The 17,879-nt window shown below is 34.1% G+C and overlaps 1 protein-coding gene across 2 annotated transcripts in view; it reads right to left on the bottom strand.

The window, feature by feature from the left end:
* Nucleotides 1-17,879, bottom strand: part of LOC124365784 (homeobox protein araucan) — a 185,644-nt gene that overhangs the window by 121,861 nt on the left and 45,904 nt on the right. For both annotated transcript variants that reach the window (XR_006922745.1, XM_046821803.1), the window contains exon 2: nucleotides 8,615-8,659. Coding sequence is in view for 1 of the 2 variants with exons in the window: in XM_046821803.1 (XP_046677759.1) it covers nucleotides 8,615-8,659 (45 nt within the window). In the remaining variant the exon portion in view is untranslated. The remainder of the gene's footprint in view (nucleotides 1-8,614; nucleotides 8,660-17,879) is intronic.

Genomic DNA, 17,879 nt, shown 5'->3' on the forward strand with positions numbered 1-17,879 from the left:
AACTCAAGATTTGTCAGCGCAATGGATTGCAGTGGTGTAGCCTTAATTATAGTTAAATAATGTTTGGCACATCTATTGAAAACAATGGAAATTTTCTAAAAATTTAGCTTCACCACTTTCACCTATTACGCTATAAAATATGTTACAGTAAATTGATAAACTAGTAGGAATTAAATAGTACGCTTGAAATGAGGGAAAGTCAGTTTTATTCTCATCTCTCGTGAGTGTTTGGAAACTTTAAACGCGAACAGTACAAACAAAGCCGCAACCAATCTCCCAGAGCTACCCGTCGGGGCCAACCTCCTGGACTAAGTTGTTGCAGGAGAGGGTAAACCACGTGCTAATCAGAGTGCCTTGTACCAGGCCTCAAGGGGTGACGGTCAGTGGTCAGAGCCTACTTCCATTGTGTGTGGCTACTCTACTCCCAACTTCCGGGGGTAGTTCTTCTCTTGTTTGTTGGACTTTTATCTCTCTGGTCGATTATCTTGTATTTCGCCAAACTACTTCGAAGTAACCCCGTTTTGAGCTCCTCATAAAGGGATATGATAGTGTGTATCAAGCCTGAAAATTATTCGAAAAAAGTATTGCTTTTCAAAATCTCTCTTATTTTCAAAAACCCTTACTATTAAATTTTTTATCACTAGTTGAAATAATATGAACAGTGCATTGTTTACGCACGTTCTTTGTCATTCATGTGCAAGAGTGTTGAAATTATTATTATAAGAAATGAAATGAATAAGATTTATGAAAATAGTATCTATATTTTACCCAGCATTTTTAAATGGGGGTAGAAAACTTTGTCGGTAATTTTAAATAACCTGACATTATCGCGACCTCAATAGGGGTCAATGTTATATCTGAAATGCAGAAATACCTTAAAATTACGGCCAGACCTGACAAAGGTACAATGCTTTAGAAGTCCATAGTTATTATACTCCACAAATAGGGGTATCTTAATCGTTAAATAATACAGGAAAGGGTAAGATTAGAATAATTTAGTGTAATTTTTTGTCGAGGATACTAATAAAATCCAACATTGTGTATTTCACAATTTTACTAACAGCTATCGGCAGGATGAATATTTCAACAAAATCGAATATTGTTTTAAACGCATAACGATAACATGGTATACGTAATTGACTAACATAGACTACATAACCGATGCTCGAATCGAAGATCAACGTTGCATCGTTCGCTGTTCTCACTTCTTATTATAGTACTTTTATGAGTGAAGCACCATACGATTTACATATCATGAAACGTGGTGAACAGCTGAATAATGTGATGTTTTTATTTTCTCCTTTATGATAATTTTGACAAACAGTTGCCGAAACCAGGGACGGCCAGGTCATAAACATTGGAAATAATTCTATTTTTATCGGCAGTGTTTACTTAGTCAACATAGTTGTTTCGAGTTGTATATGTATATATATATATATATATATATATATATATTTGTATATTGTGTGTTTTTTATTTATCTTTATTTTAACGTTATACTTAGTACTGAAGAGCCAAAAATAACGCCAAAAGTCATTTCCGAGAATGTCGGGAATTTTCCACCCGGTACTACTGAAGGATGCCAGGCCTATTTCTGCCGGGTTCCAGTTATACTAAAAACAGACGTTGGCATTTCTCGGCTTTTATTCAGAGGACTATATACGGATTTTGGCACTAAAAGGGCCTTTTAATGTTGCATATGAAATTTTATGTTTCCATGGTAACAAAGTATTAGTAGTAAAGTAGTAAAGATTCATATTTCAAAGTCCACATTTACATATTTTATGTTTTACAGCCAGTTTAATTTTGACTTGCACAAACTTTTTACACATTTATGCAATGGATTTATATTATACATTATATTCTTCTCTAGTTTATGTAGTTGGAGCAAAATTATACCAAATATATGTAGATTTACCATAAGCAAAGATTTTCTTATACATTTTATAAAAAACGTCTGCAAATTGCCAAAAACCATTCTGACGGTTCCTAAAATTTCAACTGCTAGTTCAGGGTTAAAGCTGGAAAATGTCATCGTTCATTTTGGTTTGATATATCGAGATTATCGATTTTTTATAGTGAGGTTAGTAAGGCTGCCGGGAAGGGAGGTTTTGTCGCCCCGGGCCTGCTACTATGTCGACAAGAACAATGTGGTGGCAGTGGTAGGGTGGGACATATTGATTCATCCTCTCATCAATACACCATCACATCATGGCTAGGTTACAATTAGCTAATGCTATTAGCAATCACGCAATACGACAACGCTCCTCCTCAGTTGCATACAAGTGCTCCACAAACTCCGACCTATTCAGGCAACATTCACATTCAACTCCATACATGCACAACAGTGGTCTAAGATCCCAGGTCTAACCCACATCAATACACCATCACATCATGGCTAGGTTACAATTAGCTAATGCTATTAGCAATCATGCAGTACGACAACGCTCCTCCTCAGTTGCATACAAGTGCTCCACAAACTCCGAGCTATTCAGGCAACATTCACATTCAACTCCATACATGCACAACAGTGGTCTAAGATCCCAGGTCTAACCCACATCAATACACCATCACATCATGGCTAGGTTACAATTAGCTAATGCTATTAGCAATCACGCAATACGACAACGCTCCTCCTCAGTTGCATACAAGTGCTCCACAAACTCCGACCTATTCAGGCAACATTCACATTCAACTCCATACATGCACAACAGTGGTCTAAGATCCCAGGTCTAACCCACATCAATACACCCATCACATCATGGCTAGGTTACAATTAGCTAATGCTATTAGCAATCATGCAGTACGACAACGCTCCTCAGTTGCATACAAGTGCTCCACAAACTCCGAGCTATTCAGGCAACATTCACATTCAACTCCATACATGCACAACAGTGGTCTAAGATCCCAGGTCTAACCCACATCAATACACCATCACATCATGGCTAGGTTACAATTAGCTAATGCTATTAGCAATCATGCAGTACGACAACGCTCCTCAGTTGCATACAAGTGCTCCACAAACTCCGAGCTATTCAGGCAACATTCACATTCAACTCCATACATGCACAACAGTGGTCTAAGATCAGTTTTACCTTACACTTTATATACTCTACAAGGTAAAGCCAATTCTCATTGTATGGGCACACAATCTGATTTTATCTCTTGTGTACTAGAAGTAATCGACTGTCAGTAGCGCTGTTTTTAGCGCAGATCATAGGAGGGTGGCGAACAATTTAAACTTATATTTTTCTTAGATTATATATTTCCTAGTTTCACCGATTTAAAACCTATCAAGCCAGACACATAAATAATAGTTATATGACGGCAAGGCAACTAGATAAAGTGACTGACAGGCTGTATAGTCCTCCCATGTTCTTCTTCCCATATGGACCTCCAACAAAACTAACGCGGCTAACCATAGATTTCTTCTGAAAAAAGAGGTTTGTGCTTTACAAAAAAAAAGTAATTGGCTATCCGCAATAAAGGCCAAGATCCTTAATCCAAGATTAATCCAGGTAAGGATATTGAATTTTCAGACGGTATGTTGTTGAAATTAAAATTAACTTTTGATATAATTTTTATTAGGTGAGTTTTTATGGATTGGTAAATATGATATACTAATTTTAAAATAACCGTTTTTCTAATTATTGTTTTCTTTTCCATTATTTAAACATGTGTTGTATACTAAATGGGTATGTTGTCACATACATTTGTTATCCCAATACGTTCCTCCCAGATTTTTTATCCTGTAATTAATGTGTGGACTGCTTTCTCTGACAACAATTTTTTTGCAGAACAATGAAGAGTAAGACACCTGATAAACCAAAACTGTTCGTGTGTGTATTTTCGGAACGCCTTAATCTATCTGCATAATAATAAGGAAACTCTTGTCAAGGAGTTATACAAACCTAGTAAAATAATTTGTTCCCTAAATTATACTCTAATTCTCTTGGTATTACGATTAAAAACGAGGAAGTAAGTTAACTGGATTGAAGGAATTTTGCATACAAACATATAAATATAATTAGATATAGGCAGTTCAATTGTGTCAACAGAAATTTAAAAGTTATCCGACAGTACATACCTTGAGTTTAAACATATTTGAATCTTAAAACGAGTCATAACAATTTAGACTTTTTCATTGTCGACCTCAAGCCAATAGAAGCAATACGGTATGTTATCAGATCATCTAAAAATGTATTTATTTTATACGGATTTCAACTGTGATTGGTGTATTCACTTCGGCTTTGCAGGGTTGCAAAGTTACGAGGTGAGTCAGGGCAGGCCGTTGTAGAGAGCACTCGGCAAGGAGCCAACTTTAGAACAGCCTTGAAGGCAGAGTTGGAGTCACCGTGAAGGCGGGGCCGAGTGTAAGCCAGACTAGGTAGGTCTGTGAATGAATGAAACAAAGACGGAGGACCGGAGAATGCGATCTGGTATCTATGGAGTGATTGATGGAAAGTGCCGAGTCGCCTGGTCGACTGGTCGGCTGGCGCTCGAGTGACTGTGGCTCTCTGACTCCAGCTCTGTTCCCTCGGGCTAGGTGTGAGTTCCGGCCCTCAAGCATTCCTGGCTGGCACTCCTGGGCAGACAGTATCCGGCCAACAGTCACGTAATACTTATACAAGGCTTTGTGACGAAGATGGACAAACAATGGTGACGGAATCAATTTCTGCCTTTGATGTAAGGTTTGCCCAACATCATCTGAAAAAATTAGCTCCAAGTAAACACTCGACATTGCTAACATTTTGGGGATTAAAACTATCAAAGCAACGTCTGTGTGATATAATGAAGGGCTAGATCCTTTATATGACAGTGATACCTTTTATGATTACTGTCCAACTTTCTCTTTTCCTACTGGTCTGTTTGGTAAGAGCCTCGCGCACGCCTGCCAGTACGAACAGAGTCTGGGTAAAAAAGGTCGACCTTTAAAAAACACAGCCAACTTTCACCTTAAGGAAATCTCTATCTCAGATCCTCCTTTTCTTTTCCTTTCCTGTTATACTTCAAAATCCAAATTATTGATATTCAAAGCCCTTGTAGTTTCAAATAGAACCAATGACAGAACTTAACAATTTTGTCTGTAAATCCAACTTCAACGGTGAATTTTTTCCTTTACAATCAATTCATACATATATGGAAATTAATTAAAGGAAATTCTTCACTTAGAATATCAAGTTGATTTACGTTTACTGGGCCTTCGGAGTGACATGGTATTCACGATAGGTAACATTTGATGATAGGGTCGCCACCCTTCGATATCTCGAGTTAGGTCCACCATGAGGAGGTTTAAGGGTAATTTGAGGTTATTAATAAGCATTAATAACCTCTATCTATAAAAAGCTAGATCTGTTCCAGAGTCTTCCAGGCAGAGCGAGCAGGCTAGGGCACTCCTTCATTTTCAGGCTGCCAAACATTACTAAGAGTGCCCCACCTTCTCCAACAGTCATCCATCGCAGTAAACTATACTTATTGATCAGCCCTTTTACTCATATCCTGTATATATCGACATTTGCGGTTCTAACCTAGTTGTTGCCATCTCTAGATGGGCAACTCCTGAACATCGATTGGATTTCCCAGATGTAAAAACACAACGGTTTTTGTTTTACCTGTAGTGTAGGTTTAACTGGAAGGTATAAACAGCCAGAATGGAATCTCTAGGACCTATTTAAAGCGTTACTGTATTTAAACAAAAACAAACAAACAAATGTGGCAGCTCATTTACCGAGTGTAAAAACAATATTTAGGAAGAATAAGTCATGATAAAAAACTTTAACTATGGACATATTGCAACTGTCAATATGTCCATAGTCAATATGTCTATTGTAGCTTAGAGATTATTAAGTTAATGAGTCATAAAAGACCTAGGTTCAAACCAATCGAAGAAAAAGAGACCTTTCGTGGAAGAAATAGCAACAGTGTATAATGCTTGGCCATAAAATGTTCCTAGCCTTTTCGGCAGATAAAGATTCAGATCCGAGCATTCCAAAAAGGCTGTAATCCTTTTATCACGAGAATGTTAATGCGTTTCCTGATCTCCTAACGAGCAATCTTGCACGCTCCTAATACAGTAGTTACTGCTGTGTAGTATGTATTGTAAAATCTTCATTTAGGGATCGAATATCACGTGTTTATGAATTAAGTATGCAATTAGTACTGCTCCTACTCCCTATTATGCAATATGCTTCAACATATCTACTATTTTTGTTATAAAGGCAGTAAATAACTTCGAACTAGCCTATTGATCTAACGATAAAATTACAATTAACTTTCAATTGAGTTAAATTGAAAAATACTCAAAGTAGAATAACTCGACTTTATAAAATGCACGTCTTATACATGTTACGTGGTAAATTTAAACTGACAGCTTTTATTAATAAAATGTCTATATCGTACTTCTAATACAGTTATATTGCCTTTACTCTTGCAATTTAATTTCTTTTTTAAAGAAAGAATAAAATTATGTCTGAAATATCTTACAATACACTGAAATTACACAATCTAAGTAATGACTTCGTTTTAAATAGAACAATAGGAACAGCCAAAACTATAATGTAGTACAATAGTATTTAGACAACACAACACTGTGATTCCACCGTGCTTAGTGATCGTGTCTAAAACATCGTAGTGCACTCAATTGTGCACCTGACGTGACCAATGATAACTTTTCCCATATATTACACTATATTTCGTAGTTTGGTTGTCTCTGATGTCGAAGCGATGTACAGAGTTCATTTTGAGCTTCGCCGTTGCCTTTGGATTTCTTCAGACGAACATGACTCCAGTAGTCAAATCTGTGACGGCGTCAGTTTTTAAACGCTGCACTAAGAGGAAGATTAACTGGAACTAAACAATTACACTAAACATTCGCACTGATCCAACCCTTCCCATCACAACTACGTTATTACTTAAAAACCCAAAAAATATAGCTTTTGATGAAGTCTTCTATAATTTTAAAAACACTGTTATTTTACAACAAATTTGTCAGGAGTCAAAATGAACTCCTTACTACAATTTAACCACGGCACATGTATAAAATCCAAATTGAAGATGATAACTTAGATTCTTATTGTTCAAGATATGGTCAGTTTATTCAAGCTTGATGTTCTGTTATTAGATTAACTGTGTTGAAACCATAATCTTACCTTAATTAGGCATATTTTATTTAATGAAGCAGTATAAATTGTAACAAAATCACGGAAGAGGTGAACGTCTGTATAACCAATCTATCCTATTTAATGTTTAACATTGTTTTCCTTTGTTTCTAACCTGAGCGTTGTTTGTTGTTGATGACTGTTATTAAAGATTATACTGATGATAACTCGTTGTTATTTTTAAATAGGTAATAATTGTTATTAAGCTATGACATTTTGTTACTGTTACATGTTAATAATATTGTTATTGTAGTTGTTTTTATATATCTGTTGATGCTTCGTGTATCAGTTCGTAACAACCAGCGATTTTTATATTGTATTTTATTTATATTTCTTTGTGGGGTTATTCTCTGCTTTATTGAATGACTACAAAATTGATATGTATGTGTTTTGAAATAAATGTATATATATATAAAGCATACAAATGTTTACAGTGATAGATCTAGTTTAAAATCAATAAAACTATTAGATTTAAGTGTTACCAGTTTAATTTGAAGGATTAATCCCTCAACGCCAGTAAGCCACCCATAATTCTCAACTTGTCAGAACTGTTACGCGGAATGCAACCACTCCTGGAGATACTCCGCCTTGATAATTCAGCGACTGTTATAGAGCACCTGTCTAGACAAAATATTGACGTCTCGCGTCAGACAAGTTACCTTTCACCGGTAATCCCATTACAGGACCGACAGACAGACAGACACCGTGTCTACAGTTCCTCGGGGACGGTCGCCAGGACCTCGTCACGTCCAGAAATGTGATTGACTGACAGAGGTCACAGTCAACATGAAAGTTCTCGTCGTCTATTTCGGGACACGTAAATATTTTCTGGGTAAACGTTTTGGGTTGGAGCCTCACCGTATTGGGTTGCTTATAGTCCTGAAGAGAATTGTTCTGGCACTAATAATTTGCACAAATTTCAGGATAATTTCTTGTCTTAATAAAATTAAACAACACAATAACAATGGCAAAGGATCCTTAAATGGATTTTTGTAATTTCAACTTAAAATTTGTGTTTGTAAATAAATTTTTTAACAAAGCTTTCAATTAATCAACCCCTTATATTTCGTTCTTAAACTGAACTTTTATATAAACTCTTCTATAAAAATGTTAATTTACATTAATTTGACATGTGTTTGGTGTTCAATTCTAGATTGTAAAAAACCCTCTTGGGTTGAAATTAAAAATACGTTCTTTTAGTAAATTTTCGGTCAAAAAAGACCGAAGCCGAAATTTACCAGATAAAATGTACAAGGCGTTGATTTTATACATTTGAGTTATTGTACTTTGAGTATTTTTCAATGTAACCGAATTTTAATGTAATTGTTATTTTATCATTCGATCAGTAGATAGAAGTAATTTCTCATAAAAAAGACCAAAAACATTTTTTTACAGCAGTGTCATTGATGTCCAACACTCTACCTTAACATCGCAGAGATATGAAAAATTTAACTTACCCTATCAGTAGTTTCCGTTTCGTGGCTAAAATTGTTAATTTGTCCCTGCAACAAAAGAGATAAAATTGAATTGATATTGCAAACAGTTATTTTTAATTATTTGTTTAAAAAGTACACGGTCATTAAATATTACATATTGCACCCATAAAAATAAATTACTGTGTCAGAATGGATCAATTGCCTTTCAGATAATCAATAAAATTAACGAAAATAAAATATTATAAGTCTAGTATGGTCTAACAGATGGCCAATTCACTGTTATGTTATGACTTCTGTTCCATATCCAGTAGAGGATGTAGGGCAAACTCCACATTATAGTTGTTTGTTCTTGAATTGCAAGTGAGTAGAGTATCCTCAACGAAGAATTTCCATAAAAATTGTTGATCTTTTGTCAGTAAAATGTTACCTAATCAGTTTTCAAGAGATAAATTAAGACGCCACTCAATTTGTTACTGCCAATCGTCACAATGCCCAAAAAGTTGGGGCGTTATAAGGCTTTTGACTGTATTAAGTTAAATCCGATAAGAATAAAATAAAAATGGTACGTCGGTTACTATCTCTATAAACCCAAGAGTTTGATGAACATTAAAACAAGGTATTGTGGTTTAAATCTCGATCATTTAACTCCGATTATAATGGTAATAAATTTTAAAAATAAAATATTTCAATAACTAGCAGTTACCCAAGACTTCGCACGCAATTTCGCCGGGTTTGCATGTATCAGTACTGCGGGAGTGAATTGTACTTATAACGACATGTTGAGTTTGCCTTGTTGACACAAACAAGAAAATGTTTCAAAGAGAGTATATATTTGAAAATTGTAATTTACTCTGATCCTAGTACATTTTCTTCTATAGTTGATTTACCTTGTTTTCCGACGAAGAAAACGCAGGCACACACACGCACACGCGATCGCACGCGCGTGCATACACATTAAAAGAAAACAAAACACGTTTCTTCAACTCGAAATGCTTAATATTTCGTTACTTTTCAGTAACACTATCAAAAGCATGTATGAAATAAGATATAAATAAATATAAGAAAATATGAGAATGAAGGATATAAAAACATTGCAAACAACAAAAACACATGGTATCGAACAATTAAATTAAACATGTAACCTTTCCTAAACACAAAGATAGATAAAATGTTTGAATAATAAATTTAAATTCACTGTGTCTCAAATTTAGAATCCAACTGGTGATTTTGATTGAAGAGCCAATATGTTTACTTGTTCATATCTTCTTAGTAATAATTTTGTGTATTCTTTATTGTCATAATTTTGAAACTTCTTGATGCCAATTAGAGAGAAACAATGTTCAAAGGTTAGATTGTGTTGGACAGCGTATGCAGATACGGGTCTAAGTAAATTTTGATTTCGAACATCGGCACGATGATTGTTCAAGTGTTTGTTACTATCAAACGTACTCTATACTTCGTCACTACCAATGTTAACAAATTGAAAATAGACTTTAAATTAATTAAACATATGGTTATGTTGTCATAAAGCAATGTTTATACAGAGCAGTTAATCACATCTAACAGGTTCATTCAATTAATATTTCTCAACTTTAGAGACCAAGATATGATTTTTTAAATTTCAGGTCCAGTGAGGCGTAGTCCGGATTTTCGAAGTAACAATAGGCCTGTATATTAATCAGGGACAATTAGAGTGTCCATATAAATTCCAGTATAATAGTTCTAATAGTTTAAGTGTGAAAGCAAAACAAAGTCACTTTCGCATTTATAATATTATTATTAGGATGTTGCCTCTTGAGACGTTTTTACAATTAAAATTTTAAACGATATTGTACGACAATTAGAGCTACTAATAATGAGTAGTTAGTACAAGTACGGAATGTGGCTTATCACATAAAGAGGTGTCAATAAAGAGCCGTGTTTATGTACGTTGTACTACCTAATAATAACGAGCAGGAGATAGGCGAGCGCCTAACACCGGAGTCCTTGTCCTGATAAAGTCGAACCGACACACGGAATGGAAAGGACATCCAAGTGTAATTTGGTTTATCAGAGCACAATGTCCGAAATGCGGGCTATCGTTACAACAGGAGTATCTTTATGGGTTAAGTGTCTTCTCTTGTCGGCCGGTTAGTTTGGGCCAACAACTCGCGCTCATGTGCTATTGATAACGGTCAAAAACGCGTTTTGCGGGATTAAAAAGCATTCAAGCCGGGTGTCGTGTCGGAGCAGTGTCGCGGCTACGATACACTAACCGGCGAAATTGTCGAATTATATCAGCGGCGCGTGGAACAATTTAACTGGACTGTTGCGGACTTTAAGTATGTCACGTAATGTGTACTTAATCTGTTTGTTACGTTTATTGAGGTTGAAAAGAAATGTTGTCTATAGGATAATAACATTGTAGTTCATATTAACCACAAATAATCAAATGTGTTTACAGTTTTAAGTAATATATGTACTAAAGCATGCTTAAGAGAAGTGTTAGATTGTGAATATTATTTATATGAATACAAAATATAAAGATAATTTTTGAACAATCTAAAAAAATACCAGCTCCGTATATATTTTAAAAATTGAATATTCAAAACCCAACACCAAAATTAAATTTAATCGTGGATCAGAATACGCCACTAGATGTTTGCATATTCAACGTATTTTCGGATCCAAGGGCGACTGTTAGATGGACCTGAAGTAGGCAACCAAAAACAACGGATGTTAGTGGTGGTGGTCATGAAGGCACTAAGTGGAGCTAGGAATTGCAAATTGTAAATAGTGCTACTGTAATTGATTCAACTTTGTATTACAATTGACACGTTCCGTAAAAACCGTAACAACAATAAAAAATAAAAAGTAACTTGTTCTAACCTAATATGAGCACCAATCGAATAAATTAGATTAAATTAAATAAAGTTAGACTTTCCCCAGTCTCTAATTCAATGTATCATTGAGGTTTTTTCAGATCCACCATCCAGTCTATGGACAAATGAAACTAAATTCTCTTAATGTCTCATTAAAAGTGCTAAATGTAAATCGTTAATGTTTAAATTATTTCTTTTATATTTCTTTACTCTTGGGTTTGGAGCTGAAGAGAAATGTGTCGGTGAAAAGGGTTTGAGCATTAAGTAATTAATTACTATCCACTGGGTAAATCTTCAGCTTCTTCTCACTATTTCTAGTTGGAAAGGAGAAACCACTTCTAAATTTGAATGTTTTAAGGTTATGTGTATAAGTCAATTAAAATTTGCTTACAAACCACACAGACTCGGGTTTGTGCTTACCAAACACAATTGCTGACTACGAATCAAAGTCTTGTCACGAACAATGTAAATTGTGAGACTAAATTTATATCGATTGTGTAAAGGCGGGATGCGTGGATCTGTCTATCTCCTAGTAGAGTCCCTTCGGATGAGAACGTACATGGTCCTGAAGATGTACAAATAAATAAGAATCCATTTATAGTATTGTCATGAACAATATTTTATTGGGCCTTGAATAAATTTGTCATTATTTAAGTGCAAACTGCAATTCTGTTTTAGCAAAATGTGTACTGTCCGATTTTATATTTTAAATAATAAGTATTTTAGTGACTAGTATCAAGCCTCTTTCGTCAATACAGACACATAAAAGACATTTCAGTAAACACGATTCATGGTCTTCAGTAGAATCGGGAGTTCACACTATTAGGGGTTTTTAATATTTGAACAACTCCACCTCTTTTCACAAACTCTTAAATTGTCTCTTGAAGTAGCTATGATCGCTTTCTGTTAATACTCTATTGAATTTGACGATTCCAATATATCTATAATTCAATGTTTGTCATAATTTTCTAGCACGATTTCTTGTTTTTTTTAATATAATTGCAACTAATCGATTGTATTATTATTTTACGTTTTTATTTATTTTTGTAATTAACTTCTAATACTACAAATATCTTGTTCGTATTATTATTAATGTTATAATATTTATTCATCATTAATTTGTTTATTCGTTATCCACATCAATATTCTGTTTAATGTTTATCGATAGTAATGTTTATCATTATTACTATTTGTATGGTTCATTCTAAATTATATTGCAAGTAGCTCAGAAATTGTAGTTAAATTAATAGAATTACATTGTTACTGATATTATTTTCATTATTATGGTAGATTAGTTTTTATTAATTTGTTATCCTTGATATAATTGTTAAATTGTTTTAAATTTTCGATTCTCAACCATCTAGTTTACTATTTATGTATGCAAAGGTACTGCTATTGATAAGTAAATATTATTAGTGTGATGTATCTAAAAATTTCAAAAATTAATTCTTAACGATTTCTTTACTAAATTCGCTCATGTCAGAGCAGTTCAAGTCCCTTTCTACTCGTGATCTATGTAGGTTACAGATCACTTCACAGGACGATGTCGAGGTCTGGTACGGAGACAGAGTGGTCTTCGCCCCATTAGCCCTACACACTGCCCTGAGCTCTTCCTTGCTAAACTATCCGGCAAGCAAAGATGTTTGCTGATACCTTTGTTAGCCCTTCAACAGCCCTTCATTGTTGAAACCGAGAACTACCTGCGGTTGTTTCCAGTTTTGTTCGCGCCCACGAAAACAAGATCATTCCAGGGAATTAGTGTCAGTCATGGTGTCCAGTAGCCGCGAGCGGTTAGTCATCCCCGGCCGGCTCCTATTCTGGTGGTGGAACCCTTTGAAAAACTATAGGGCTTTTAGAGCGGAAGGCTTTTTGAGGATCTGAAATAGAAATAGTTTTAAAATAGCTTGTCCATTCATACGTCTTCACAGACAAGTGGCACCATTATTAGAATTGATTGTTACATCACGTAGCGTTAACATTAAACTGAACATAAAATATAACATTGGAATAATTCATAAAATATTATAATTTAATTTCTGTAACTGCAAGGGACTAAAACTAAGAGTTAAACAACACCAGAACTTCTGTTTTAACAGTAATCCAAGGTTGCAATATTACTCCTTATACAATGATGTTAAAGAACAGAACGAAATAATTTAACTAGGTACATATTGTTAATATGCTAATGTTAAAATTAATTGTTTTAATGCTTCTAATTAACAAAAGGAAAAGGTAAGAGTATATTCTCTACTCATAGCTGGTGTCGAAATAAAAAGATGATTAGCCATTCCTTTTAATGTAATTTTACTATTATATTATTATTATTATTATTTTAATTGTTCATCCTAAATTATATTGCAACTAACCAAATCAGTTATTACTAATTTGGTTAATTACGTGAACTTATATATGCCACTAACATAGACAGTGTCCTAATCATGAATGGTTATTAAAATTGGCGTAAGTTATTTTTGATTACAGTGATTAGGTATATGTCCAAGAACACCCGAATTTGTCCATGTATAATATTCAAAATTATAGAGGAAACATTAGTAATGAATAGCATAATTGCCGTCAAAGTATATAAGCTATAACAGTGTTAGACCCTGGTAATCATGGCGATGTAACTTATTAATACATTTCTTGTTAACTTGACATTCGTATTTTTAGTTGAGTTTTTTATAAATAATTACCATGATCATTATTCATGAAACACTAAAACTGTGATGAGCACACACACAAGTCAACTCCTAACGGCCTCGATATCCCAAATGGATAATATATTCAAAAGTCTCCAATGATCGGCCGAGTAATATTTAACATGCACTGGGCGTCCAAAAAAGTCAAAAACGTAATAGCACGTTTAGCCATTCATAAACACGAACCGGACATTTAATACCCCATTGAATAAACAAGAGCCAATCTGGCTCTGGAGCGGAGAGAAACCTTCAAGAGCTCTTAAATCTTACTTAATTGGGTATGAGTCCCCGGAATTGGTTGGCAAATTTAAATCAGTGGGTGTCACCGAGATCCACCCATCTGGGCCTCACTATTTGTTCGTGACGTTGTAAATCACGAGAGATAGTAAGCAGCCCCATTCATGAGTGCTGCTGGTTCATTCATAAATAATCAGGGCATCCGGTCGGTCAGTCCGGCAGGTATGTGCTGATACCATCGCTGCGACGCCAATTAGATGCGTCTCCGACGCTACAAAAACCCACCCTTTGTCTAACCGGACTCACCCTGTTGTGCCTTTCTCCCCACTTCTTCTCACTCCATAGACGCTCGTATTAGTCTTCGTTTCTTTTGAACTAATGGTTATTGATATATGTTTTTAATATATGTATTAGGATTGTATACTTTACCAAATTGTATACTCAGCTGGTATTGTTTTGGAACGCACTTTTGAATAAATTATGTTCGATTGTATCCCATTTAGAATATCCTCGTTTTTTAAATTCACCTACAAACATTAAAATATTGGATTTTAAATTTCGAATTATTTGAGGCTTTGTATATAAAGCAGATATCAATTGAAAATAGTTGTTTATTTTTATTTCTCACTGAGCATTATGGTTTTACTACCAGTTACCTGCGGTTTCGCATGCAATTTTTGTATGAACTATCCCGTTAAGTTATTTGATAATTTAATCTACTAACTAGCATTATTACCTACTGTGTTGAACTGTGTCAATGTTCAATTTCCTTGTTACTACGATCAAGAGATTATGTCAAAATATGTAGCTTATTTAAATTACTCGGGTTTTGGCATTTTGTTGTGCCATGGTAAAGTTTACCTCGTTTTCCCGATTAAGAAAATATATAGGTACACAGGTCTGAGAAACCTAATTCTTTCAAAGGGCAAGTAAGATGGATTTTATAACAATCTTCAAATTTATAGTAAAATTTAGATAAGAACCTTTGTTTTTGATATCTGCATTACAGTACTGAGGAAGCAGTGCATGCGTGTATTTTTTAAAACGTACAGTTACAGGTATATTATTCCTAAAACTTATAATTTTCTTATCAGGTTAAACTCTGTGCTCAACAGCGGTTACAGAAAAAATGTAAGTAAGACTTTTTGTTACTACTTACTACTTAGATATAACAGTTACTATTTGCTTTCAATTCTATGAACCTAAAACTATTCTTAATAACAGTTAAATTAATTAAACCCATGGTGTTTATAAAAAAATGATTACATTAAACAGTTGATTACGTTGAACAGGCTCTTTCAATTAATAACATTTGTTTGCTGTAATGCACTTCTTATGGTGATTTTCAAAATTGGAATAGGCCTATATGTTAATGAAGCGCTCTAGGAATGTCCATGTACAATTTCATTACAATCGGTCCATTATATTAACCGATTTAGTAAGTAAGTAATCAATTTTACGTGATTGAGTAAAACACACACACACACACACACACACACACACTCACACACTCACTCACTCACTCACTCACTCACTCACAGAGAGACTCCATTAGATTGTTGTATAATAATATAGATTGGTCTTTGTATATTCATAATAGTGTAAATATCTACAATATCCAGGTTCTGATTAATATTTCAGTAGGTTTGCTTATAGTTGGTGCAATATAAATAATCTGAAATTCTCAACAGCTATGATTTGTGTATTTAATGATTGGTCAGTTTGAACATTGCAATAGGATTTAAATTTCTTGCATTTCAGTTTATAAGTTAAATCATTTTCAGTTAATTTTTGAATTCACAAAAGATCTGATCTATGAAAGTGCTGATTTTTTGTGTTCTTCCACACTGTGATTAAATTTATTAATTATTGTTAGTTTTTATGATTTAATGAGATTGGGATTTGTTCCATTTCAATGTATAACCTCCACTTCTCTCAAACGTTTGAATCAAAAGGGAATTTGTTGATAGAATCAATTTTCCATTTTATTACAGTACTATTTTTTTAACAGTAGGCTACTATAAAAATAACTTTTGTGGTATATTTTTAAACAGTTCAAAATAAAACATCCACATTTTTACTTGAATTCGAGTGAGTATGCATATGATTTCCACAATTTTAATAATGTACAAATCTGAATTGAACTGATTTTTTTATTTCTTAACAAATAATTTTATCATTGTTTGGTCAGATGATCATTACAACGATATAAGAATTCGTTAGATTTCAGTTCAGTTATAAATTCCACTTATCACAAATTAGGTTTTGTTGTATTTTGGCATAAAAAAATTTAGGTATCGTATATTGTAATCCTGTACATCATAAAATTTCCATCTTTTTATGATTTTTGAATCGTATGGCATTATGTAACATGTGACTGTTACATAAAGTATCACATAAATAGATATGCATGTGGAGAGACGGATACAAGATGTACATTACTGCCACAAAGTGCTTTCATCGAGATTCACCCACGGTGCTCTGAAAGTGCTCTCACCGGCTGCATCAACAGTATTGTAATATCAATTATGTGATTAGTGAAAACAGATTTTGAAAACCTGTCTTTTAACTTTTTTTATAACAGTGACTGGAATATATATAAGGAATAGTTATGGTTCTATTTTAACCCTATTTAACTTTATATTAGACCCTTTTAGCGATTAATTTCAAGATAAAATGATCAATATTGACTAAGTTATTTGAATTCAATAATAATAAATTGGATGAAGGGAAGAAATTACGGATATTCACTATTTTTATATAACAACAAATTGAAACAATGCGTTTCGGTAACCGAGTAATTAGCCTCTTCTCCTCAAAGTAGAAACTCGAAGCACAAGATTAAAACCAATGAAAATAAATATATACTTTCATGCATGTTTTTGCTTACTTATTAGCTTTTAACAACAGATGAAGACAACAGATACCAGTTCTCGAAACGTCGTGTTTCAGGTTTAAACTAATAACGGTGCAGACATTAGTAACTCTGATGACTATAAAAATTATTTTTCTGAATATTAGCTGTGCAGAAAACGACGCAGTTATCTATTTATTTATTTATTTCCAACGACAAAAGCCACTATTACAATTGATTACAATAATTACATACATAAAATATCCATAATATATAAGTTATCGTTGTAAATACGTCTCCAACAATAGTGACGTTAGCACTGGTTATCGATTTTATACAAGTTATAAATCACCCACACTAGAAATTTTATTGCTCGACGGATGTGATGAAATTAAAGGCACATTAAGATAACTGATAGTCGTAAGGGGAGAGGTGGGGGGGGGCGCAATCAGCTGGTGTAGTGTAAATTTAATGTGTCAGCTGGGTTTAATAGCTGATAACATTACTGTGTATTGCAGTGTCAGTTTAGTATTACCAGCTTGTGTCAAGAGTCGTTTCTCAAACTTTCTTCCCTCTCTTGTTCTCTTGTATAGGATATCAAGGATGTCCTTATTTAAGGATTACACCTTAGAATC

The sequence above is a fragment of the Homalodisca vitripennis genome, chromosome 1 (genome assembly GCF_021130785.1).
Source record: "Homalodisca vitripennis isolate AUS2020 chromosome 1, UT_GWSS_2.1, whole genome shotgun sequence".
Lineage (NCBI taxonomy): Eukaryota > Metazoa > Arthropoda > Insecta > Hemiptera > Cicadellidae > Homalodisca > Homalodisca vitripennis.